We start from the raw sequence: 27,866 nt of genomic DNA, 5'->3' as shown, positions 1-27,866 counted from the left end.
CTACGAACACGCTCTTTGTCAGCTGGTTCTCCACACACACGCTGCGTCTCCTGTCTCCGCGGGTTCCTCTGCAGCTCCGCTAGACTTTGTGCTCTTTCCTTTACTGGAAAAATTAGGGCAGAGGTGCTCAGTAGGCGACACACAAGGAGCACCGAAAGGGAACGTGCAGTTACCAGGTTTTTCAAGTCTATACCCCTGAAACTCGCATTTTCCAGCTAAATTCTCCTTCGCATTGTTTTCCCCTGTGCATTTTCGTGTCCAGGTTATCAGCCTCATCAGAGCAATCTTTGGGTCCGGTGTAGATAATCAGAGTGCTACTACACTTGCGCTCTAGAAACACTAAAATTGTCTTCCCCAGGTAACAACATTGGCAATATTTAATTTTTATTTTATACACTATTGAGAGATTTTTCTTTTTAATACTCAAGGGCTCACTTCTTTTCCCCAATTAACTAACTAGGACTTCTACTTGTACCGTGTATTGTGCAGGAAGGCTTGCGGCTCTTGAGTGGAATTCAGAGCTGGGGCCAAGAAAACGTTGCTTGGATTTTAGTGTTAAGATAACGTAAGAAAGCTGAGCTCAACTGAGCTCAGGTATGTGATCCAAGTCGAATGAATCTATTGTGTTCAAATCACCAGATAATCTGGATATCAGTTCCTTAAAACTTGAATTTTTAATCCAAACCGCAATGAAATTATTTTAACAGTCACAAGAAAAGTATCTAAAAGCAGCTAGAAATGGGAAAGAGAAAAGTACATGTAAAAAATCACCTGTATGTATCTGTGCATGTACCAGGAAGCTTGTTTTCCATCGTTTACCGATTCCACTGTAGTGTTAGCAAGACCACCAACGTCACCCCCTGCAAAAACCCAGGGTTCACTTGTCTGCATAGTCTCTGGATCTACTTCGGGAAGACCCCATCTGTTAAACTTGATAGGAGCCATGGCCTCTTTAACTGTAATTGAAGTGAACGACAAGTATGTTAATAGAAGAAACAAAAAATCGTTGCTAAGATCTGTCAAATATACACTGACAACAACTCGAAAAGCAGTTCCAAGTCCTAGTTCCTTCACTTAAATGTGAATTCACAGTAGAAATGAAAAGTCCTTTTATATATACGAATGCTTTTGTTGAGCTAGTGGGAATATGTAATTACCAACAGGACTCAGACAGAAGAACAACACGCGTTATACAGAACAGCAGTTTGGCAGCATCAGAAAAGTAACCAGTTCCTGTGTGCCTGCAAAGCCAGACTTGCGTAAAGGATAAATGTACACACGCGTCACAAGAAGTGACTGACTCGATGCAGGCTCAAGAAAGAATTGGTGCCAACGGTCTTCCGGTCACTCCCCGAGAACACACTGCGTATCCCAGAAGCTGGAATTCACAAAGTCTTTCTCACCGGCTTTATTCATTTCCCAGGCAAGAAGTCCAGCACTTCTGAAAATCCTACTAATGAAGCACATTAACAAAGGAAAAATAAATTTCCCTTTCCCTCCACTTCCCACGTCAACATGCTCTTCTCCTGAATAACCTACCATATACTTGCCTGGGTAACTTCATGCGCACCATATGACTTTTGAGGTTTAAAATGAAAAAAGAACGTTTATGATACGATTTCTGGAAATTAATTTAGATCTCCAGAATTTACTCCCCACATTTATTAACCCTCACAACAGAAATGATACTCTGCTACTTTTTGACAGGTCACTATTAAACCTGAATGAAATATTTCAGAGGGAACATTTTCCCGCCAGGAAATGTTACACTATCAAAGCTTTGGCTTGACAAAGGGTGTTGGTTTTAAAGAAATTCAATTCTGAAGAAGATAAATTTCAATAAAGTCAAAACCATTCTGACTTAATGTTTAAACCAGAAAATACTGAAAGTAAGGCTCACTTTGAAACTTGTTACATATATTAAGAATCAAACCATACAAACACAATCAAAACGAAATGCTTAGATGAAGACACTATCTTTTTTTTGTATCTTTTTCACTGCAATTGCTGATGTTTTTTGGAGCATGCATTAAAATATCTTAATTTTTTTCATGTTAGTGAACAGCATATATAGGCATTCTGCACGCAAACTATTACTGCCCTTAAAGATAATGTAGTTGTGAAAATAAAAGATTATTTTTATACTGCACGGCATTATACAAATGGCATTAAATACACATAAATCCTCATTAAAAAAAATCTTGGTCAATATTAATATGATTTTTATTATGTATTTTTAAATTATTTTATTATAAACACCAAGACACTTCAAAGTAGCTTGGTGAAGAGAATCACTTTTTCAATAAATATTTTTAGCAAATGTTGATGGCATGTATCAACATGAGGGGCTTTTATATAGTTTTGTCTACAGGAACTGAAGATTCTGCAATAAAAGGCAGGTTAAAATCGCAATGTCCCTCAGGGACATACCACTAGCAGATGCAGATTGCCAAGGTCAATTAAACTGATGTAGTTGTGCTGTCATATATGTAAAAGAGAAACCTGCCAGTTTAAGACAAGAATATTTCTCCCATACGAGGGCAAAGCAATAGTATTGCCCCAGCGCACACCTGAGTATACAGCAAGCTTCAAACGCATCTTTCTGGCACATCATTGCGACGAAAATTTCTTCCCAGGCTCTGTACCTCCCCTTCACCTCCAAATCATATATTAGAAGCGTATTTCAGAGTGGGGGCTGCGTATAATCCGGTGCAAAATAATAAAACGGGAAGGAAGGTACAAACATTGTCACCTACTTGTCCCACCTACGCTCTCTTCCTCACCCTTGGCATACACAAGGATCCAGAGGACTCAAATGCAAAGGATTTTTTTGCAACTGGTTCAGAAGCCAGAATCACAGAAGACAGTTTTAAACTGAAAAACTGTAGCAGGTTTTCACGCCAGGAGTATTTAATCCATCTTCAAGACCTATTGCTTGCACAATCCCTCCCACCCCGCATGTACTTGCGGCTTAACGTGGCAAAAATAATATTTGCGTAGTAACAGAATCAAAACCTTATGAACTGGTTTCCTTTAAAAATATCTAAATTCCTGAAAGATCACACCAAACAACCTTCAGACTGAAACATTTTTCAGTCTGGAAAATGAGTTTTTTGGTTTCTTTGTTTGTTTCTTTGGGTTTTTTTCATTTCTTTCTTTTTTAATAAAAAGGAAAGTGCTGATAATGGCTGATAGCAGTTTTATTGAGAATGCTTCAGCAATATTTATAAATCAATACATTAACTTTCTCTTTATGTCTCAGACTGTCTATACTTCAAGAAAGCTTTTGATCATCTTATGTTTGTCACATATAGGATAACTTACTGCATGCAGCGGTACCGTCTCAGCATGTGGTCCAGACAGCTCTTGCAACCTAAATACGTACAGGCTTGTAAAGACATGTTTGAAAGAAACCCAGAGGAAAACTTAGTGCTGCAGGATTTGGTATTGGGGATTTAATAGATGACTTTTGTTTCTCTGAGACAGGACTGAACCACAGTAAAAGTGTTAAAGGGCAACATGCTATCGGAGAGGTAGTTTTTCAGAAGAAATGATGTAAAACTGGAAGTTCTGACTACTTATTTCATCTTGTGGAAAAATAGGGTATTACCTCTGTAATCCTGGATCTATTACATTTCTGAAATCTGTCTTTGGATTGCTTTGTGCTAAAATGGCTGTCTGGACATAATTATACCAAAAGCTTCTTGAGTGCAAAGATTGCCCAACATACCTTCACTAGAAACATCTCCCCAGGACCTGGAGATTTGTCTGCCTCGTCAGTATTTTTAAAATTGGGAAAGAACATTTCCCTGGTGGCGAGGTTGACACGGTATCTGGCAGCTATTTCCCTCTGTCTTTTTTTATAATCTCCAAGATTTAGGTTAAGCAAAAATTAGGGCATGATTTAAAAGCATCTTATGTAAGAGTTCCTAACGTCCTCACAATTTGGATCTGGTGCCCGGGGCAACTGTGAGGCTGAAGCGACCACCCCCCTAGACCACCTGCAGAAAGAAGGGGAGAACTTTGGTCTTCACAAAGGGAAGTCCCTTCTGTGCCCCTGCAAGGGCTGAGAGAGCGTCTAAGAGCCAAACCTGAGCTTGAAAGGAGGTGACCCCAACTGTCAGTTCTCTGATCTCCTGTTTGACACCGAACAATAAAAAAAAAAAACTAGATACCTAATGGTTTTGTTGGTGCGTGATTTGGGACAGGGGTAAAGAAAAGAGTGTCTTTCAAACCCCTGCAGCCTCACACCCTTTAAAGTTTAAAACTAACATAGCTTTTCACTTGCAAATTCAAAGCACAGTCCTGTGGCTGTGCTGCCTTCTCCTCCATATCCTGGTGAGATATTCTATATAATTCGAAAAGATCCTTCTGGATGAAAGTCAACATACAATTGAGTTATTCTAATGCTATCAAGTGATGCTAACACAAATAACACCAAACAAAAGGACAGTTCTGAATATATATTCCAAATTTGCTATATTCACAGAGCAAACAAACACAAATGGAAAAGCAGCAGCAAATTATAGCACTTGCAAAAACAATATTAAAATATAAGTGAATACAGAAAAAATATTTTAATTAACAAAACAAATCAAATGGAAAAGATTCCTCAAATAAAGCTTTAAAAGTGAGTCTGTGTGTGTGTTTGACTGCCATGACTAATTATGTATCCATGTAATGTGTGTTCAATTTGGGCTTATTTAAATAGCAGAAATGCTCATTAGCTGCAGTATATCTGTGAAGCTTCAATAAACAGTTTAATGGTTTTTATGTTTAACCAATTTCATAAGTTCCTGTAATTTTAGCTTTAGTAGCTCATTAATGTTATTTTTGATATCCATCTTACAGACTTCCTTTACAGTGAATAGTAGCGTTACTTCAGAAAAATACAAATATACTGTAACTTTTTTAATCTCAAATATGAAACCACAGCTGTCACATGCACCAATAGACTGATTAACTGCTGACACTGCCCAGCCCGAACGCCCAGCAAATAAAGAAAGGCACAATCGTGCTTCCCACAGTCTCTACCCCACGAGCGTACCGAACCAGGATTCAAAAGTGGTTTGACTGGATAAAACTGGGTCCGGGTATGATATGGGGGGTGGGGTGTGGGGTGGGGGGTGTCCTGCTGCAAGCTGGTAGCGACTATATTTTCTGCCTGTCAGCAGCAAGCAAATGTGTACTGATGCCTCTCGGGTGAAAGAGCAGAATCCCTGCTCTGAGTTAACAGGGCTTCAGAAGTCATCATGAAGCCACTTTTGGAGATTGGAAATTGGTAATCACTTCAGGGTGTGGAACTGCTGCGCTCAAACTCACTCAGTAAACCTATTTGTGGAGAGAAACCCTATTCCAAACGACTCAGCAGGAAAACTCCTACCTAGTTGACCAGGAATCCTTTAAATCTACATAAATTTCAGTTTTATATAATAATTTTCTAAAAAGCCTGGGGACTAAAGGTCTATTCTGCGGGCGCGAGGCAGATGCCGTGCCACTAGGGAGACACCAGGTCACCCCCGTGGGCATTCCCAGCTCGAGCATCACAGCCACCTCTCTTCCTCTCTCCCAGTCTTCCGTTAGACAGTCAAGGCTTCAGTGCTTTGAGGCTGAAGCTGCCTAGTTGTCCGAGCAGGTTGCATGAAGAAACTCAACGCTCCCTGCAGGTCTGCTGGCATCTGCGCCATTTGAAGTTCTGCATTCGTACTAAGGAAACCTGAAATCTTTTTGGTTTACGAGGTCAGAGCTCTGCAACCTTCTTCCCTTTTTCCCTAGAAATGCCCCTCAAAGCATAGAAATAAATATGAAGTAGGAGTGGATTAAATAACAAAATTGTAAACTGTTTGGGCTAATTTATCTTTGCTGTATGTTGAACTATGTCGGGGGGGAGAGGAGCTATACTCTGGTGTGTCCTTCTGGGGTTTGCCGCTGCAGTTTCCAAGCAAGACGACAGTCGTACTAAAAGTAAAAGCAAAACATCTGAAAGTTGTAACTGATTTCCAGAAATGCAAAATAAAAGTTACCATTCAGTTACCGTGCAACAGCTAGCTACTACCAAACATTTAATAGAACATATTTTTGCTCACAAATAGCCTACTACTTCTGGGGGTTTTGCAAAGGTGGTATTTGGAGATGGCTTGGATATTTCTGCATTCCCCTCTTTTGTCTCTCCAGGAAAATAAAATAGACGTTATCAGGCTAAGATTCAATGTTCTGGAAGATGGGAATACTTCCTCTTTACTGCTGCCTGCTAAACAGAGTGTTGAACTAAACCTTACGTTGCCAGTTGCCTACCCTGTCTTAGTCCCCTGTCCTGCACTGCATTTTGCAGTGAGTTTTGAACAAATGTACTATTTCCCGTGGTTCTCCTCAGAAAGTCCAGGTTTTCCTCAGAAATTCAGGAAAATAAATCAGAACAGGGACGTTTGTTCCTGTGCAAAGTTTTGCAATCCAAAATTAGATCGCAAAATGGTTACTCAAAGTTTAGACTTTAAAAACAACTGGACTGGTGTTAAATAGGATGTTGAGGCGGTACGCAGCGCTAGGGAGTACACAGAAATACATTTGTATGTATTGAGTAGTGGCAATTTGGAATGGTGACAGAGGATATTTCAGTAATTCACTAATACATCATAGGCCCCCAAAATAACCAACCGAGCAAAAGAGCAGGGACGCGAGGGAAGGTACAAAATTCTCTCACAGCTCTTTGTTTCTGTGGGTCACTTACGATGGTTTGAATGTGTTGGTAAGTGTTGCAATAAAAAAAAAAAAAAAAGCAGCTCCTGCTTGCATAATGTTTTTTTTTTCAGTAAGCAGCAAAACATTTTTCTTACTCCATCCACAGTAGTTTGATTTGAACAATTTGTTGGGGTTTTTTTTCACCGGTTTCAGTAAAGTGGTAATGTTCTTAAAATAGTCTAGAAGGCAACTCTCCTGTTTTGTCTATTAGCAGCTTCCCAAGCATAAAATGGACTTAGGAGTCCATTTTTTAAAATTAATGATGCATTTATATGATTCCCAATGGGAGGGTGAACATCTACTAGAACTGTTGCTTTAAAACACAATAAGCATTTTATTTTAACAAAACAAAAAAGACTAAATACCTACTGTGAGCTCACGGAATCTCAGTTGCAAATTTAATAGTTACTGTGCAAGAATAAGGAACACCTTGTTGAAGATAATAGACTAGAAAAAGCTTTCTAACCTATGAGCTATTTCTGTTCAAAACAGCAGTCACCCATGTGCTCATGCCCTGAACACGTTGTGGAACTGGGGCTAAATCTGATTTTAATCCCTCTGATTTTCATACTATTTTCTTTATTCTTACATCAGTAGCATCAGCATTTAACAATATTAATAACAAACAGGATATATCCTGCTAGCTTAGCCCATACCAATACCGCATTTGCGGTTCCCCGAGGTGCCTTACAAATTAGGTGAATTGATAGATGCAGGTTGAATAAACGTGTTAATTGTTGCTCATACAAAGAGTTCTGAGTCATGTGGTCATGGAATAATTCAGACTAGCGGGGCCCTCGGGGGGGCACCTACTCCATCCCCTTCCAAAGTTAGATCAAGTTCCAAGTCAGATCAGTTTGCTCACAGCATTGTCCAGTTTTCACTACCTCCAGTATTTTCATCTCCTTCTTTTGATGGAGAATACCTGAATATCTCCATCTCTTGAATACAAAAATGCGTTTCATTAAAAGAAAAAAACCACAACAACAAAGCACTAAGAATATAAGATGTTTTTGGTGGTTTGTTGCTTTTTTTTTTTTTTTTTCATTTCTTTTTGTTATGTATGCTGAGGCAGCCTGGAGATTTGGTTGTAATCCAGCTCAATGGGAAAAGCGAATTTGACTTTCATTAAGAGAGCTTAGACAAAAAATAAAGATTTAAAAGCAACTGAAATGGTATGCTCAAAATAAACACTTTATTCCCTCAAGTCTTAGTTTCTTTTCACTTTCACAACATCCAAAACAAATGCCTTGCATTTTTGCTTGTAATTTGATTGCTCTTCTAATAGCAGTTTCACCAAAAATACAACGCGAAACTGAAGTGTATTGCTTACCCCCAAGGTAAACGACTCTCTTCTTTCATGATCATCTCACTCGTGACTTTGTACCCTTCCCATTTTATGTTCCTATTTAAAAACCCCACAACCACTAATTTAGACAGTCAATGCATGCTAGGAGACACAAGACTGGCACAGTATTACGGTTAAGCAACACAGTAAGTTCAACCTTTTAGCTGATGCAGTTTTTAATGTGGGAGAAAACCGAATCACTCCTTTATCATAGGGTCTATGAATCACAACAGAACATACCGATTGCATAGGCTAATTTTTGATTTTACCACACGGGGTTCAAGAAAACCTTCTAAAAAAAAACTAAACAGAAGGTTTTAAAAACAACAACAAAACTTTTCAAAATTCTCATTCAAGTCAACTCCACCAACAGAGTAGCTCATGAATCTCTTAAAGATCAAAAAAAAAAACATTTATCCCTTCTTCCTACGGATTAGACTGAGCCCTAAAACATGACCAACACAGACGCCAGACTCTTTATACAGCAATACATCTCCAAGTGGAACGGGAGTCTGTTCTCTCAAAGAGACGTAGACTGCACCTTCCGTGCCCTGTAGAGTAGGAGACAGCCCTGAGCAATTAGCACTGTACGTAGCTGGGTGCCATTGCTGTCCGGATAACAGCCTAAGCTGCATGAACCTATCCCAAAGCAATAGTAACACACACAAGACAGGAATGGTCCTGGAATAAACTTCAGAGGTTCCTCAAGGAACCAGGTTGATCCTTCTTTTTTACTGTAGGAGAGAGTTTAGACTCTTCTCATGGCTGTACGATGGTTTAACTTTACATACAATTGGACCGGTGAACCGGGAGCACTGAGTAGCTCATTCCGATTACAGACAAATCAGCTATTGGCTATATTCTAAAATTCCTCAATGGGACCTATAATCTATCTTCATTAACTAATGTTTTGTCTTCCTGTGAAGTCAGTACACTTTTTGTATGATTTTAGCAACAACTCTAGAAAACCTTACTATCAGAAAACTCATTTCTTTAACTTCATTTAAAACAGCGTTATCTATAATGCATACACAGACAATGCAGATGTGAGAAGTCATACATTTTATAGGTGCCTGAGGTATGTCCGGAAATGCTACTAGGCTCTGCTTAGATTATTTTAGATTTACGGATCTCCTTGATTGAAAGGATTCACAAAACCACATTATGCTAAGAAGATTCGAAATTCCCTTTGCACTGGCAGATCTGATTACCAAATTTTCTGGTGACGTGTGCTCTGAGGCACTTGCCAAGTCCTTTGTCAGAGCATTTCTACTCAAAGGACCATGACAACATGTCACTGGGAAATGGGCTGGCATGAACCTTGCCCTGGAGAGGTAGGCACATTGATCACTACGGCTTTCAGAACCTGCTAACCTTGATGAGCATCTCCAGGCTGAAGATCTATTCATCTTATCAATCTGACTTCTGCTGAGTCAGCGGTTTTTACTTTTGAGGCACATTGGATGTAAGTGTCTGAACTCTTTAAACCTAACCTAGTGTCAGAGGACAACAGTCTGAGCTCTGCTCAGTTCCCACGTTCTTAGTCGTACTCATGGTCTTCAGCTCTCTTTCCGCTATGTCCAGACAATTCTTTCAATCTCAATGCCATCTGTGCCAATTTCTGTATCTTTACTATCGAACCATGTAACTGTTAATTTTCAAGACCAAAGCTTGTAAAGTGCAACTAAATAATGAGACAAGCTGAGACATGCACAGATGAATTTAACAAACTCTGTATATATGAGAGAAGTCACAGTTCTCTTGTGTACGCACAAGAAATGAGTGACAGCCAGACCAGCTAAGCCAGAGTAAAGAATCTGTCTTAATTCTTGTTTAATTTAATAGGTTAAAAAAAAGAAGGTTTCTGAGATCAGATCAGTTCGGTTTAAAGTTGTAGTATAATGAGTTTCTCTAAAGATAATTAGTGAGACCAGAAGAAATCCCCAAGAGTATTCTTTCGAGATCCCATTTGCATTGGGAGGAAAGCAAGATATATACTGAGCAACTGTAACTCTAATCTGAATTTGTGCTCTATACAGCGATATACAGAAACCTCTTTTGTTATCAGACCCTCAAGTTTTGTTCTAAGAGGTATACCTAAAGGACAAAGAAATTCCTGTGAAAAGGACCAGCAGTCACAAGCTTCATAACCTCCAGAAGACTCATTTCAGAAAACTGTCAAAGGACAGGAAATTGCTGCAACTAAATTAACAATCAGCATTTACAGAATGCATTAGTCAGGGTTACCTTTAGTGTCACTTAAAATGGAGCCAAAGGCACTGATAACCACATCAGCTTTCAGACGGACAACCTGATCCTCATCTTCTTTCCAGTTTCCATCACTGTCTTGTTCAGTCCGAACAAACTCCATAGCAACAATTTGTCCACCTCTAAGTACAACTTTCCGAGGGGAGAGGAAAGGCAGAAATTCACACTTCTCTTCTTTTGCAAGTTCCATCTGTAGAGTAGAAGCAAGAAAATAAATAATTTGAATATTGTTGTGTTTTTATGGAAAAAAAACCACAAACCGTTTTTTGACTCAAGATGCTACCACGCATTCTGTAGTTGAAGTCACCCGTGTACAGTATACAGCCATCTTAATACCAACTATTTCACTTTTTTTCAAGGCCACCGCATGATTGGATGGAGTATAAACATTGACACCTTTTAGGAATTTACCCAGGCTGCTAACAAAGACTTTGGTTCAGAGCAACAGCCAATTCTCGATTACTAAGAATCTGAATAGCACATGAGTCAGTCTGTGCAACGGCTTCAGTAATCTCATGGTGTCTAGAATTCTTAAATGAAGTGCAACAGAAACAGAAGTAAATTACGCATCAAGAGCGCCTCTATTACTTTTTTTGCACCTCTATTCCCCTTCTATAAGATCTCTAAGATGCCCACCTTCTTGAAACAGATGACCAAACTACCATAAATCCCATGATAAAGATACATTAGATGTCCTGATACCTTCAAGTATGCAAAAGTGTAAAGTATGTACCAAATAAATGATAATAGAAAAAGACCACCAAAATAAGAAAATCTAACCTGGGAAAAACCTCCTTTAGTACAGATACATTGAGGAAGCAGAGCCAGTTTCAAAACGTGCAGATGTCCTGATAAATGCCAAATTGCAAAGCCAAACTAAAAACCAAATTTAACACTGAAATCTGCGATGAATGACATCGCTCTATTGCCATTGGCAGTGATTCAAAACCAAAATCACTGTAAGTAATTTTCTTACAAGATTTTATAGGCTCCCAGGGCAACATCAGGATCACTGAGATTCATTAGACAGCAGCCAGAAGGTATCATACTAGGATCTAACCATGACCTGAAGAGTCACCTACAATACTCAAATGGCTGTTTGATCTCTGGGGTGCTTCCAAGACTAAAACTTCTCCTGTATTTTCTAATTTACAAGAAATTCTACCCCCATGTATGCAAATGCATCTCTCTGACTTTATGGGAAGCAGGTACAACGGAGGAAAATTATTTAGACAGAGACTATATAAAATGAGCCTCAGATCTTTAATAAGCATTTATACATTTTAAGAGCATTTTTATAAACAAAACCTTTAGTAGATGTCTTTTTAAGTACCTCTAGCACACTTTCAGGCCCCGTAGAAATAACAACCCATATTCCTTCTCATAAATGCTGTTATTCAATTTTACCTCTTCTGGGACAGCCCTGATATTAGTGAATCCCTTCCTGAAGACCACAAACACGCGACGAGCTCCACAGCGTAAAGCAGATGTCGCACAGTCAAAAGCAGTGTCTCCTGCCCCAAGTACAATAACAGTTCCATGTATTGATGGCAATGGAGAGTGACAGGCACACATCCCTGAAAGATGAAAGGAAAACCCCATTTTCAAGTAGAGAAACCATTTCTGCATGACAGCGCAAAAGGTACTTGTACCCAAAGCAGTGTAAAATTGCATCTTACAGTTTCCAAGCATGGAGTGTCACTATCAAATTATTCTGCTTCACAGAAAGACAGTTTTATTCCCATTTTTAAGATATGCTCATATACATAATTTCATAGTCAGTACTCTAAGCAGCTGCACCTTTCTATCTGGAAAGAATTCAAATGACAACACGTTTGTAGGATTGTGGGTCCTGTCAGGTTGAAATTAGCATTGTGAGATCTTAGTATTCAGAAAGTAAGTTTCTCTCTTATCAGATTCATTATCCTCCCAGTTAAAAAAAAAACAAAAAACAACAAAAAACCCCAAAACAACACCTTTTAACTGATTATAAGGAACGATACTCGGTATTTTTCAAAAGGCGACCAGTCGTTGATAGCTTTGAGTAACAGTTTCCCAAAGGCAGTCAACCTCAGTCAGTTTTCTACAAGGCACTGACGCTGTTCTGGCTATGACATGTTCGCAGAGGCTATTCTTTACGGCAGATGAACACAAGGCAGAAAGAATATTATGATTTCAGTGATTCCTAGGTCTTCCACTGGGAGAAAACATTTAATCTACAGTGGCTTTCTACAAACGATTTGCAAAAAGTTACATGGAGAGAATGACATTATGTGTTCATCATCTACCGTTTGTATTTGATGATTTGATTATATAAGAAATACTTAAGTAAAACTGAACTGTGTGTGTTCCTTGCAGGAGACTGCACTTTATCACAAGTTTAAATACAACTAACTGTTATTAGGGAAATTACTGCAACTTAAAAAATAATGCCACAAACGATATAAAGCTATATTCTCAACGAGCCTGTGGTAATTTCAGTCAGAAGGTGCTAAACTGGCCATTTAATCATTACACTGCAGCTCTACTATCCTACTATAGTAGCAGCAGATTTTCACATGCAACTGCAAATAAACACAAGTATCATTCAAGGAAACAATGCTTTTAATCTAGACATATAAATGGAGTTTGAAACAACATCCTAATACACATATTCTCTCTCCATTTGTAATACACAACGTATGGCAAATCATTGTCCCCCCTACGTACACGGCATTGCATTTACTATTTACTTCATAGACTTCTTATTCTAAAATTCTCTCTAAACTTTTTCTCATTTATTTTTAACGAACTTAATCCATCGCAAAAATTGTACATTGAGCAGTGAAAAAAGCACAAGTGCAGCGAGGGAACGGCCGCTCAGAGTGCCATTACGGGACTAGTCTAGAACAGGTCAGTCACAGCAGCCCACTTTGCTCTCGGTAACAAGGCCACTCCCAAGGTAAATTCACATCGATGTATTTGCAAAGGGAACCCCTTTTGGAGGAAAGTCTATTGACGAAGGGCATTCAGAACTTAATAAGCAGGGGGAATATGTATTTTACTGTGAACAAGTCTATTATGTCTATTATTTAGAGAACTGTCACAGTAAAAAAAGAAGACAGAGCAGGATAGAGGATGTGTATATTTTATTTAAAAATTCCATGCTTTAGAGAGCAAGAGGTGGCTACAGCTACAGACAGACAGGAGGAAAATTAAGTAAAAGAGACCATCTTAATTAAGAGAGAACACCAAAGAGCTATCTATTACTGTCAGTCAGAAAAGGTTAGATCTTCAAAGTTCATCCTTTTTTCATTGTAGACTTAATATAAAAAAATATCATTACATATCCTGGCAAATCGAGAGTGCTACTTTGCAACATTTTAAAAGATGAGGATCACAGTATACAGAACCTCATGCAGGCAGGCGACATACAGTACATGAGCGCGATGTGTCTGTACAGAATTCTATAAAGTGTTTTGAGTCAAATTATTACAAGAGGGGATTGCTTTGCAGGATTTATTTTTCCTTTGTTGATCTACAAACGTTTTGCAGTGCAGATTCTCAATCTGCTTAATTTTTAAACATCCCTTTCTTCAAAAAAAAAAAAAACAACCAAACAACAAACCAACCCCACCCTTTTCTCCCAACGCATTTGAGCTCATTTTGAGCTTAAGAAAACAGACAGAAGTAAGCATTTGATCAAAACAGCAGAGAGATGGGACAGATGGGTGCAGTATTTCCATTCCTAAATATTTTGCATAAAATGGGCTAATAAACTTTACTTTTATATGCAGAATAATTTGCCACAGAAGATACATTATTTAACACATTGTTTATCGAAAGACTACTAAATAAGCAGGCAACCCTACACCATGCTAAAAGAAATCTCTGAATGATCAGAAGAAAATCTGTTGTAGATAAGACAGGTATATGTGTGGTTAAATATGTGGTCATATGTACAAGATCACATACTGCACTAAGCATAAACCCAGAAAACCGTACGTAGAATTTCCTTTTCATCAACACATTGGGGAGTCTAGACCATGAGGGAACATGGCGTAGAAATCACGAACTCCATCTCATACATCCTTCTGGGGCTTATGACTTCACATTCAGGGCCCCTGAAAGCAGCTCTGCTCCTCGGGGAGCAAACGCAGCCATCTCTGTGCTCAAACCAAAGATGTAAAAGCATAAGACACGACTGCATTTGGTGCCTATGAACTCAGTGTCGTCTTATTAACTCCTGGCATACTACTGTTGTTCTGAGTCTTAGCCGGTAAGTTATTTGGGTAGGGAACTACTGGTCCCTTAAATGTGTCTGCAAAACATGCAGCACGTGACTTGGGATCAAGTAAAGTAATTTATCAACAATATACAAAGCAGCTTCTTATATGGGTCAGCAACACCTTCTTTGATATCAGAGTTTTTCAAGACCATCTTATATATACTATATCAAGATAAGTTATACAAATGAGAAGCTTACGACATCTTTTGAATATAATTCAAAATAACAAATAGAACTTCTTAGGGATAATGATTTGCCACACACTTAGATTTCTATGTATGACTATTTGCTTTACAGTCTCTAGGACTGATTTTCCTGACCACGCTCCTGAGGTTCCAACTCACCAAGAGAAAACCTTGCCCCAGACCTGTTCATCAGGAGGTGCTTCATAATCGGATGTGCTGCTGTGTAACCAGCTGTCCACTCCGATATATCAATAACTGCTAATGACTTACTGAACACGATTACAACAAAAACATAATATCACACACCTGGTTTACTTGCCATTGCTACCAAAGGTAGGAAGTCTTTAGATGTGTAGAATCCTTGATCCATTCTCAGTCCTTGGAATATACTGTCTCTGTTTGGCTGTGGCAAACCTAAAAAAGATAATTTAAGGCATATCAGAACTACAAGGGAAATTTCAATACCCAAACTATATTTCACATTACATACACATTCTCAAAAACGTCCTCAATACAAGTGCTTTTACAAACCCTCGGATTTTTCTAAGAGAACATCACAAATGACTATAACTTACATAACTGGTGAACTTTTAATAGCACTGGCACTCGAAAAGAAGGATGCTGGATAACCTGTGTACTCATATAACTCATACTGAAACAAATGCGGAGGAAAGGGTTAGAGAGAACGGGATATACGTGGTGCAAAAGCAGGGAAGCTACTGGGAAAGAGAAGACTCTTGTAAGCTTTTCTTGTATTGCTTTGCCTGCACGGGCGTGTAACTCTTACTGCTGCGAAACGGTTTTGTTCCCTTTGTTTTGAGGGATTTCTCAATACAGCTAGTCTGCAGATAGTACAAATGAGGCCATAATAAACAGCTTAACTGATGTGGAGAGGAGGAGAAATGGCAAGGCTGTAGATCTGTCTTATCTACGAGTATTTGCATGCCATCGTTTTTTGCCATTCTTGATTGCTTTCTCAAAACCCCAAAGTCTTTATTGTCTGACATTTATTTATAGTTATTAATAGCACACATTTATACAGAAGCCCTAGGATACAGACAGGGATACACTTCACAGCCGATAATAGCACCAAATACCTTTCAATTAAAAGAAAGCAGCAAAAAGCATCTTCCCATTATCAAAGAGTATCTTCTTGTTGCTGTGTGAACAGTTGAACAGCACGTAGAAGTTAAAAACATTTTTTTCATGCAAATGCAATGATCTGTCAGGGTATTTTCAACAGGGCCCTGACTTTCATATTGACATCTAAACCCCCATAATATTGTCAAAGTATGCTAATTAATAATTACATATTGAAATGGAGTAAATGTCAACAATTTTTCTAAGCAAACACACTAGAACTGAGGAGTCCTCAGAGCAAGCAGGCAGAACTGGAGCGTGCAAAGCAATCTGTGTTCCCTCTGTTCTCCGGCATGGATGGCAGCAGACGAATCTTTCTCCTCTGAGACATACTGGTCTGGAAAACCCCAATAACACCACGGTACTGTCAACCATAAAGTAGGATCGGACCTCAAGGAGTGCTGTTCCAAGTGGGGAAGGTTTAGGGCCTTTTTATATTGCTGAAGCAGCAAAAGTCTGCCTCATTACAGCACAAGATCAGGACTCAGTCGTAAGAAAGCTTAGGATGTTTTCATGAGTCACCTGATACGAGGTAAGTTTCTTAAAAGTTCTAGATCCCTGAATGAAGATACTACAATACAAGAAGAACAAAAAAAGTATATTTTTAATGTTAACAGTTTCCATGAAGAAAATTAAAACATGCTCTCAGTGAATTCAAAAGGCTTACAAGCCAAAAAGCAAATAAAAAAACCCTGAAATTTTTGCATTTCAAAAATCTCATATTATTGAGCACTTTCTTGATCTCTATTCATAAAAAAAGAAATCATGACTTAATTGCTGAACACCTGACTTCCAAAACACTGCTCATCTATAGCTGGATATTGAGAAAAATAAGGTTGGAAAATACTAGCACGTACTGAACTTTAAGACCTTTGAATGCTGTACTTCCTGGGTAGACTGGAATATCAGCTAATGAAGAATGAATAATGGATATATTAAGAGGCTGCCAGAAATACTTCGTGCCATTGAAAGTACAATAGGTAAAATGCATTAAAGAAATTGTTTTTAAAACTGCAAAGGTTTTCCTCTCCGTATATATTGAAAAATTATCTATGGCAAGAAGAGTACCTCGGAAAAAGCTCTCAGTGACTGCCTACAGGCAGAGGACAGAGTAATGCAACTATTTCTATTGAAGTATCCGTAAACCAGCACAGAGGCCGCAGTTTACTCTTGGGAGAAACACTCTTATCATTAGTGGGACATGCAGCCTGCATTAAAGATTATTTCCTTTCTACCTAACGTCTAGCCCCATTCAAAAACAAAGAGAAACCCTCACTAATACTTTTCTTCCTCTTATTTTTCCCACTTTTATCATCTCCTAATGAACATGATTTTGACTGCAACAGCATCAGTCATTTAGCTCTCACAGGCTGAAGAAAGAGTAGAATTAAGGGTATGTTGCAATGTTCATGGTTCAGGTTCATCACTAGTTCAGTATCACTGAAATCAAAGGAGTTGGATTAAGAATACATTGAATTCAATAATGTTTAGCCTGACTGATATGACAAAAAAAAAAAAAGCCTAAGACAACCAGTATACATGGCATTTTCTGCTATTTATTTTACTATTTTCATTTTGCTGAAAACTCCACGAAAACCAATTTTGCAATGTTTACATTTGAAGGAAATGCAGGGGATTTTTCTCTTATACCTATAAACACCTGGCACAGTTTCAAGCTCTTTGCTAAGCATCTGCTGGAAGTTGTACTGGATTTTTATGTATCTCCTTTTGCTGTTTAGAATTTGCCATTATAATGATTGAATTTAGTTCTGTTAAAATAGAGAGATTGAGTACTTCTTAAAGGCACTAGGCTAGCTAAGAAAGACGCAGACAGGCAGACAAACAGAGAAAGAGATCAAGAACTGATAAGACCCACTTTAGAGAGACACCATTTCATAATAAACGGCCACCCCGCAGAAGTACGCTTTACAGACAGATCAAATATTGATAAATAGCCAACAGCCTCTCAGGAGAGAGAACATTTGACAAAAAAACAGCTGCAGAGGAAAAATGTAGTTTTGAGCAAACGGTTTTAGAGAAGAAATAAAATTTAAAAAACCCCAGTCATCTATGAAAGACACAATTTAGGTCAAAATAATGAACCAAGAGAAATACCCTTTGAAGATAAATCAGAGAGACCCTTTAGCAAAAGGGAATTCACACACTAGTACAAAATAGCCAGGAGCCACCCAAGAAAAAATGCTTAGAAAAACATGAGGTCTTTCCCCTAGGTTTTAGGCTAAAGCCAAGTGTAGTCAGTTCTCTGCTCTCCAAATCCACCTGCAAGCCATCTAAAAGGCTTTTTTGTTTATTACTTGGTATTTCTCGTCCTGCAACAATCTTTCACTATTCTAGGTCTCCTGTCTTTAAATAACCTCTACCAAAATCTAGTGATAACAATTACTTCCTTAACCTGCACTGAAGAGCAACTCTTCTGAAGGGCAATCAAGAGGAGGCAGCCCAGAAAGACAATTCCGCTGGTGTTGGGATGGACTCTGCACACCCATACACAAGCAGAGGGCTATGCCTGGTCCCCCCGCGCCTTCCGCAGCCAAAGCCCTGGACTCCCGGGACCCCCAAGTCCCTGTACCTGCAGGTGCCAGGGAACAAGCTTCTAAAGCAACTGATATGCAAACCACACAGTGAAGCCTCACGGGTTGTAGAAAACGGCATTTACTAAGAATAGAGAAAGTAGAAACATCGTCAAAATAACAGCTTGTGTGACAGATCTAGTTCATCTTTGCAAAAGCTAATCTAGACAATCCCAATCTGGGTCAGGCACAGCACGGAAAGCGATTCAGCTCCGTTCCTGACCGACCCTCAGCTTTGCCAGGCCCTGCCCTTCATCTCCAGATGCTCCAGCTATCTCTCGGTAAGCACCACTCTCTTAGTTTGAAGCCCGCTTCCCTTCTTTCCTTCATTTGATCCTCACAACCCCTTCTACAGTGGGCTATACCTCAGCATCAGTGTTTCTCCCCCATCTGACATGCTGTATACTTTCCAAAGCCATTAGCCACTATAACAGTGGCTTTGGAAAACACAAGACTTCAACCTCCCATTTTTATATCCTATATATATACATATAAATATATAAATGCATATATATATTTGGAAAAACAGTATCTGCTTTCTATCAAGACCTTGCACTCTTTCTTCTCACAATACTGATGCATGCTAATTTTCTTAACTGGCAGTGTCAAGTCCATCGTCTCCATTTAAAGAGACAGAATTTAGATCCTCTCACAATGCCCTAGTCCAGATGAAATATGAATTGCTAAACGATTAGAGTCAATTTGTCAGGTATACAAGGCAATATAGAAGAGTGATGCATACACAATGCAAGGGATTGGCATGCAGAGCAATACACCCAGTCCACTCGGTTGCTGCACCAAATAAATCAAGGCACGTCAACACATCAATCAGCTAAGCCTGAAAAGGAAATACACACTGCTGCTATTACTGTAACTATTAGCCTGGTCTGGAAAGGAAAACTAAAGTGGGAGTAGAGGCACAGCATGTCTCTCTCTCCTGTTTTGATCAAATCCCGTCTCCCCAGAAACAGGAGTGCCTTCTGAACCTGAACTCATTGTTTGGATTACTTAAACCTGACACGTTTGGGCAGATTTGCAGTTTCAAATGAACTTCTCAGCCGGTCTTAATAACTGACATACAAAATAAGCCCTCTTCCTTGGTAAGGGTCAAATGTAGTTTTCACTGGCAGATGACTGAAAACAGATCTCCAGAAAAAAAAAAAAAAAGAAAATGGAGCTGAAGTACATATACATAGTAGCCTACAGGGACAAAACTTATTACAGAACTGTGAGGTCTTCTGGTTTTCCTCACATCAAACACTGAAAAGTTTGGTGTGCTTCAGTTTTAATTGTGAACATACCATGTTTTGGAAAAACTTAAGCTGGACCAGGTAAACAAATGAAGAGCTAGGATCTTTCAAGCAGTATTCCCTCTCTCTGGATTTTTAGCTGTTGCTATCCCAACAGCGGAGAGTTTTCAAGATGAGAACCGGCTGAATTGTTTTTACCAACCCCTTGTTTTCAGGTAAAAATGTAAATTCAGGCTGGTGAACTCAATCCATGTTTGAATATACCAATTTTTTTTAAAAGCCAAGACACTCTATTTTGACATTTTTTATAATGAAACTTCCAACTTTGCTTCAAAATGACATTACATTTATAAATTTATCCAAATTGAATTCAAAAGAAAACAAAGAAAATTGGATTCACTGGTTATGCACGTCCCTTTTTCTACCTTTTGAAACTAGAAAACCAAATCCAACATCAAACCCCATTCATCAATTTATGAAACTTTTATTTTTTTTTTAAATGTTCTCATGTCATACAAATATGGAGCATTAGGTAGAGGGAAGGGAGGGAAGTATTTCCGCCTTTTGTCATATCTATGAAAACTAGCTCATGTTTCAGCGTTAAACAAGATTTTGAAAAATCACATTTACAGGGAAAACTCTGCTAGACAGAAAAATAAATCAAACATTCCTCGTTCTGCCCTTCCCAGCCTCCATGACAGAGATCTGCTGAGGAAGGGGGGCCCAGGAGATCCTTGGACCAGGTGGAAAGCCTTGAGCTGTCAGAGTCTACTAAGAATGAGAAGAAAAATGTGCGAATCTCGTAAGAAACTGGATGTGGGCAGAAAGAACATACGATTAGCTGTGTGTATCTGCTCTGGTGGCAATGCAAGTCTCCTGAAATAATACCTGAGAGGCCAAGCCCAGACAAGCCGAGCCACAGCCTAGTAATCAGCATAAGAAACCTGAACACAGCCCAGTGATGAGGTAGCACAGGTACTGCACCAGCAAGACCTCACCTTTGGCCAGCTTGAGGAACAGGAACAAGAAGTTGTGCCCTCTCATGTGCCCTGGGCAAAGGAGCCGTGGAAGGCTGATGGAGAGAGACTGATATGAATTTTAGAGAGGAACTGATGTGGTCTGATAAGTTACTTTTGTTAACAATGTTTGTTTATACGGGTTTTTTATTTTCTTAAAAAGATGGGCTAAAGTAGATACAGAGCTAAGATCATGGCCCCCTAAAGGTAAGTTTCTAAATCCACCATTTCCCTTCTGAAAGGGTCCTTTTAAATTAACAGAAAAGCATCCATTTTGTCCCATCTCCCTGCCCTTTTACACACTGAGTATTCCAACTTGCTCCTTGTGTTACCATATAAAAATATTTCAGATGTAACACTTCTGATAGCATTTCACGCTTGCCCGGAGACTTGCAGCTACAGGTACCATATGGTCAGAGCGTGACTACAAAGGTGCATGGCACAGAAGAAAGGACATATTGTAAATTCCAAGTGCATACGCATCCTTTAATTTTTTTGAATGCTCTGTTCTTCTTCAACGAATATAGTTTGTGGTCTGGGAAAAAGGAGATCAAAATCTATGTATTGAAAGCAGTTCTATTTTATGTCACACAATCCATGAATTGTATAAATTGGACGATGAGTTTTAAGTACATTAAAGTATTTTCTTGAAAGATAACATTGAAACAGTAGATTCTCATAACTGTCAAATTTACAGTTTTCCCTAGGCATGATAGAACCTGTTTGTATGCAGCGGCATACGCTCTACCTATTTGTTTATAAGAAGTCACATTAATTCATAGCAATATTGATAACATTGCTGTCCATGGATCAATATTACACAATTTAGATGTGAACTATACTGAAACACGTTATCCAAATATGGTACGTAAGCTGTGCCACGTAGACGATTATATTAAACACACCATTACAATTCATGCTATGACATTCATCAGAGATGGAAGAGAAAGCCATTGGTATCTAAAGAGTTACTCTCTCTACATGTTTTAACGGTTTGATCCTGCAAGACTAAACGCCCAGTAAAGTTGCAAATGCTCTGCAGGTGCTCAGCTTCTCTCAAGGTCAGTCCATTAGCGATTAACACATTAGTAAATACTTTTGAGGCTTGTATTTTTAAAGGTTCTCTCGTGTTTTGCTGGGGATTTTTTTTATGGTGGCAGCTTTGTTACTTCCTGTTGTGAGGTTCAATAGAGTATGTTTTCTAGGTGGTTGGGTTTTTTTTGTTTGCTATGTATGTCGATGGAGATAAGTGTTTTAATTACTTTTTTAATGTCTATGCTTTTGTATTTTCTTCCTCTCTCCGTTTATTTCCTGCTGTTGAGATTACTGCCTCATCTCCACAGCAGGTGGCTCTTTCAAATTTGTTTTCTTTGTAAGCCTGGTAGATTTATTTTGTAATACAACTGCTCCTTTTTACTGTTTCTTATTAATGATTTCTTTACTTTGGAATAGGTACACTTACAAGGTTTGTTTATAGGAAAAGACAAGTAAAGGGAGAAAAGCAATAGAACTACAAGACAGTTGGGTTAGCCTTTTCTCACCCTCAAGTTAGAATGGACACTGTACAGTATATGTGAAAAACCACCCTTCCCACCTATCGACAAGAGCCACGTGCAATTGCTGCACTGCATTCTAAGTTGAACAGTTATGTCCGTGCCATAATGTCTTCCAAAAGCATCTGCATAAGCAGCTGAGCCTGTAAGTAATGCAGTCTCTAGGTCTCACACATTACTTTGTTGCTAAATTAGACGGAGAGACAAGGATCTGAGCTCTTGCAAATGGTATTGAAAGAACAGGAATGAAGTAGTCAGATCAGCCACAACTAAAGTTGTTCTTATAATCCAATTTCTTTTCGAAGCCAATTGTCCGATCCCAGTTTAGACGTAGCCAGAATTTCACAAGAGTTAGGCATCAGAAACTGCACATGGGAATCACAGAGTTTAGAATCAAACGACCTGAATGATGGAAATTAGGATTATGAACACGCAGTCAGTGTTGTACGTCTGAGCTTGGATTACAAAACACTGCAGTTTATGGTCTGTCCTCACAACATTTAGTGATACCACGATCAGATTAGATTGACATCTAATGTCAACCAAAATGTCCAAAGGTGAACCATAACTCATTAGCCCCATCAAACAGAGTCCACCCCTAATTTGGTTTTACCACGATCGGTCCAGCTTTTCTCAAGGCGTTAGCCTACCCTCCACAGCCTACCTCTTGTCTTAATTGCTCTTCTTAATTTTACTACCGTCAGCGTCTGGGACCTGCACTTTAAATATTATTGGCATATCACTCAAGTATGACTAAACTAAAGTATTTTAATGAAAATCATCAGTGTTTCAAGGTAATTAAACAAAGATCTGATAAATGATGTGGTGATTTTGCAATTCTCAATATCTGAGTATTCAATTAAGCACCATAAAGATTTTCAACTCCCAGTTTGACTCGAGCATTCATTCCCTTAAAGCACTCTTTCAAAATGCATACCTCAGAACTTAAGCATACAGTATCACTCAGCGTTTTTAAAACGTAATTCTTTGAAGGATACACTAGAAGAAGTGACACTAGGTTGGACAAAGACACACAGCTTCCTAAGTTAAGGAATGGATGGTAATTCTAGCCTTTCTTCTCAGGTTGGAAACTGATTCGTAACGTCGCCCATATGTGAAGTAATAGCTAAATTGAGGATGCTAGCAAGTTAGCTGGTAGTCTTGGTGAAAGGACTTGCTGAAACGTGAAGATTACTGTGAAGTAAACCTCATCACAGAGAAGGATGAACGCAGAAGTCTGCTTGCCTTCCCTCTGGTTCTGCTCTGCCTAGTATTGTTTATTGCAGGACTTAAAGCGCTGAAACAGTTTGCTATGAATCTTGATTTGTAGAACATAAGAGTTCTGTAAATTGTAATACAGAGTAACTGAAGAAACATCTGCTGTAAAAAATAAAGCGGAATATTGCTGCAAACCTTTCTTATGTCATCTTGGTAACATTTATTATACTGGCGACAAACCTGAAAAGGTCACTAGCAAAAATGCATTTAGTAGTCTCAGACAAATCCATCTCTAACATAAGAATGTACCATTCAACCCAGGAAAAGAGCTTGCTCCAGTCTCCTTACGACAGAGCTGAACTGGATTTTTAGTCCTGACTGGAATTTGGTCACTTCTCAACGCTGGCATAAGCTGTCATTATTCAGGAGCATCCTCGAACTAGCAAAGCAGGGATGCTGACGTTTAAGATCTGACATGCTAATGTTGTGAGTTCCTTTCCCTCTTCTTTCTACAAGTATGTTCCTAGCAGGAACATGCCAAAGGAAAGACACAGGGGAGCTGTGTTTCCTCCAGACACCAGCCAGACGCTGTTTGTCAGGAGAAGAGGAGAAGAAACCGGCCCCAATGCTCATTCAGTAAACGGTGCTGAAGTAAAGTAGCCACAAAAGCACGATCACCTCCTTGGGGACTGTCTATCAGTAACTTGAAGGGGACAAAAAATCTATCATCTCAGAAACCACGTCACAGAAAAGGGATTTTTTATACAGTACAGAAAATCCGAAGATGTAGAAGTGAAAGCAAAATAAACGTGATGGAGAGTTTAGGAGCAACAGACTCCTGAAAGGAAAATGCTAAAATATTAAAATAGCTGTTTGCAATAGAAGCAATATATTTCCCCAAGGAGATTCATTATAACTTACCCGTCTAATAGGTCCAGTTTATAGGCAGTCATGCTGGCATATTGGAATAATCAAAGTCAATGAAAATTTACAAAGGGAAAATCAAATGTTAGCATAGCAAAGATCCCTTCATATTAATTTTTTACTTTTTAAAAAATGGAACAATATCTGGACAAGCTGGAACAATAGAAGCTACATATGGTAAATATGCAGGGAATAGATGAAACGAGAACAAATCTGACGGAAAACATTCACAAAGAAAAAGCCACAAATGCTTAGTTGGCATCACAAAGAAAAATAAATACTAGGCCTCTACACTGTTGCAAAGCAACAGTTGAACAAAATCTCTCAAGGCAGCAAACTCATCCTGTGGAAATATATGAGGAATAATTAAGTCATTAATATTCTGGAACAATACCTTTGGTCAGATCTCAGGCACTGTACAGCAAGGAAGTTGCAATGAGGTGTACTGAGACAACACCAACTTGTACGGGCTAAAATCATATGCACTTTTGGTAGAATACTAATACAATAGCTGATAGGTGGTATTGAAGTGTTACAAACATAAACACTGATTTTTATAATACTGTTTCCTAAATTTGATGAAACAGGAGAGTTAAGAATCACAGAAATTTCTAACTATAGCCGTTTCTCTTAAACCCACTACAATTACTCTGCTGCATGCTACTTCCATAGCTTCCGTTCTATTTGAATACGGTGACTATGAAACAATCGGCTGGCTCAATTACAGCTTTGCACCCTATGTAACTGCATCTATATTAAATGCTTGTAAAATCTTACTTATCCGGGAATCCAGGAAGAAAATCCCACACGCTAAATAATACTTGCAAAATATAGGACTTTCTGGTTATTCCTATTTTTACAATGTAACGCTGATTCACTTGAACCTTTCTTTTTTCCAAACGTGAAAGTCTTCAGTGTAAACCAGCAATGGCTTCCAAATGCTACTGAATAATTACCGCTCTATCCGAAATTTCAAAATAGGAAACAAATATTGTTTCACAGTTCTCTGTTAACATATTATATTGTCTTATCTTAAATCTCAGAATATTAATACACTGGTTTTGTCCACATGGAAGAACCAAAACATGCTATAAAGCTTATTCAGTAACTACTCCCGTATCATTCCGCCTACACTGCATTTTTGAACCACTTCAGGTAAACCATCTCCACGTATATTTTAAAATGTTGCCTCAAAAAAAAAGCCTTCTAAGCATTATTCATTTTTCTGCAGCACAGACCTACAACCAAAACCCTATCATCAGTGCATTCTGATGAAAAGGTAATAATTAAATCTTTTTTCCCCTTCTTCTACAGCACATTGTTTGACCTATGATAAAACAACCTATCAAATTTCCATTTATTATTTCTACCTGAAGGGCTTTGCCAGCTCACACAAACATAAATCTCCATTTGTCAGATTTAAACTGTACCTGTCCCAGCTGCTATGAGGGTTCATAGCTCTTGTCCCTTAAAAATTACCGAATAGCATCAAGCGACATAACCTCCCTCCAGCCTTCACTGACCCCTGCAATCAATAATATTTGTAACCTGTATGCGCACAGTTAAGTAGAACAGAAGCCGTGCACTATCCCAGTTAACCACATTGAGCTGTGATACTACAATCTGCTCCCTTGCGTCTCCCGTGATCAATTTTAATCTCTGGACCAAGAATAAAAGAATGCAGCCCCTTGCTTCCGAATTCCTAAACGGATGTTATAGATTTGTAGGTCTGCTCAGAAGCTGTGGATTTAATACAACCAACAGTTCAAGGAAAGAACACATCCAAGCTATCGTTCATTCTCATTATCCTCAGCGTATTTTAGATCTGCAGAAGACAATACAAAACACAGGAAAATGCACGTGTACTGACTTAAAGCAAGCTCGCTTTGTTGAAATACCGCCAGGTAACAGTTATTTGTTAGCGCTGTATCCATTACTGCCACTGCAGGTAAGGTGGAGGTCAGTCATTCCATTATGATTACTTCATTTAAAGGTTTATAAATAGATTGCCAATATTAATTCCTTCTGGAAATGTGTCTTATATAGTAAATTAAACGGAAATTCCCTAGAAATAATAAAGACTAGTTCTGCTCTGTTAAAAAGAAACAATTATTCTGGAAAGAAAGAGTAATTCAGGTTTCTGATGGTATTTGTTCTCTCACCTCCAAACTAATTTTATTTAAAAGAAGGCAAATTTGCCAGCCAATTAGTCTAATTAGACAACGGTATCTGAATGTAGAACAGGAAGAAAGCAACTTTAGAAACCTACTCCAGTAGAAAAAGCGCTTTTTGAATCTGTCACACTACCAGAATGCCTGCTTCCAGAGTTCTCGTAACTGCATATTTATAGGCTTGGCTATATTGGCTCCTCGGCAGCAGCTCCAGTGCCATGAATCATCTATCAAAACATTTGAGAAGACTTTCTTACTCATTTCTTTAAAGCAACATTCTGAAGAGAGACTTTCAACATGATTATTCTCCGGTGTTCACTATCAATTAAGAAAAAGAGCACACAGAGTTTTATAATTGCAGGTGAGTAATAACTATGCATTGTCAGAGGCTTTATCTTCTCAGATTGTTACATGCTGTGTGTCAGTACGGAGAACGCTGCGACAAATATGACATTCTTGTGCTGGAGGGTCAATGAGCTTTCTCACTCAGGTCATTTACCCACTTCACATCGATGTTCTTATCATTAAGCACATATTTATCTGCCTTTCCTTTTAAAAGTAGCTGTAGCAAGGAGTTGTATGTAGATACCCAGTTAAAGTGATATTCTCCTACACAAGTAGATCGGCTGAGAAACATTAAATCAACCATGTAGCTACCCCTGTATGCTTTCACATATTGGAAATAACTGAGCAAGGTCATACTTTGACCAGACCCTATTCTGAGTAAGGGTCAACGACAGAAAGAAGTCATAAATTGCCTAAGGGTTTTTTTAAATCCACCAATTAAACCTTAATTCCTTTCCCAACATCAGCATATGTTGTATTTCATATGAAATTGTCTTCAAAGACAGAGTGTCTTTATTAACTAATTATGCCATTTTCGTCAAGTGCCTTAGTTTTCCTTGGATGTTTCACATACTGCTGACAGAGCACTAAATCCAGTACTGTGGGTCAGAAATATAACGCAGTTGAACTTTGGATGCTGTAGGCCTACTGTCTAGAGCCACGAAAGGGTAGAGAAATGATGGTGAAGATCTCCGAATGCCTCCTCAATGCCCAGCAGTCAAGAACACGAAGTGAAACGTTGCCACTGAAGATCATGGATCAGGTACTTGGCTTGTGGGTGCAGAAATCCGCACAAGCGTGCACGCCTCCTCCCCTTACGCGCATTCTTTTGGTGGCTAAGTAAAAAATTCA

The 27,866-nt window shown here is 38.7% G+C and overlaps 1 protein-coding gene across 2 annotated transcripts in view; it reads right to left on the bottom strand.

Moving 5' to 3' along the window:
* DPYD (dihydropyrimidine dehydrogenase) overlaps positions 1–27,866 on the bottom strand; it is a gene marked incomplete at its 5' end in the record, with an annotated part of 377,500 nt that overhangs the window by 186,401 nt on the left and 163,233 nt on the right. For both annotated transcript variants that reach the window (XM_082483319.1, XM_082483320.1), the window contains 4 exons: positions 772–956; positions 10,334–10,544; positions 11,762–11,931; positions 15,113–15,220. In XM_082483319.1, the coding sequence (XP_082339445.1) occupies positions 772–956; positions 10,334–10,544; positions 11,762–11,931; positions 15,113–15,220 (674 nt within the window). The remainder of the gene's footprint in view (positions 1–771; positions 957–10,333; positions 10,545–11,761; positions 11,932–15,112; positions 15,221–27,866) is intronic.

The sequence above is a fragment of the Vanellus vanellus genome (assembly GCF_965231255.1).
Source record: "Vanellus vanellus genome assembly, chromosome: 5".
In the NCBI taxonomy this organism is placed as follows: domain Eukaryota; kingdom Metazoa; phylum Chordata; class Aves; order Charadriiformes; family Charadriidae; genus Vanellus; species Vanellus vanellus.
The sequence above is the reverse complement of the archived record's forward strand: the minus strand, read 5'-3'. Positions and strand labels throughout refer to the sequence as shown.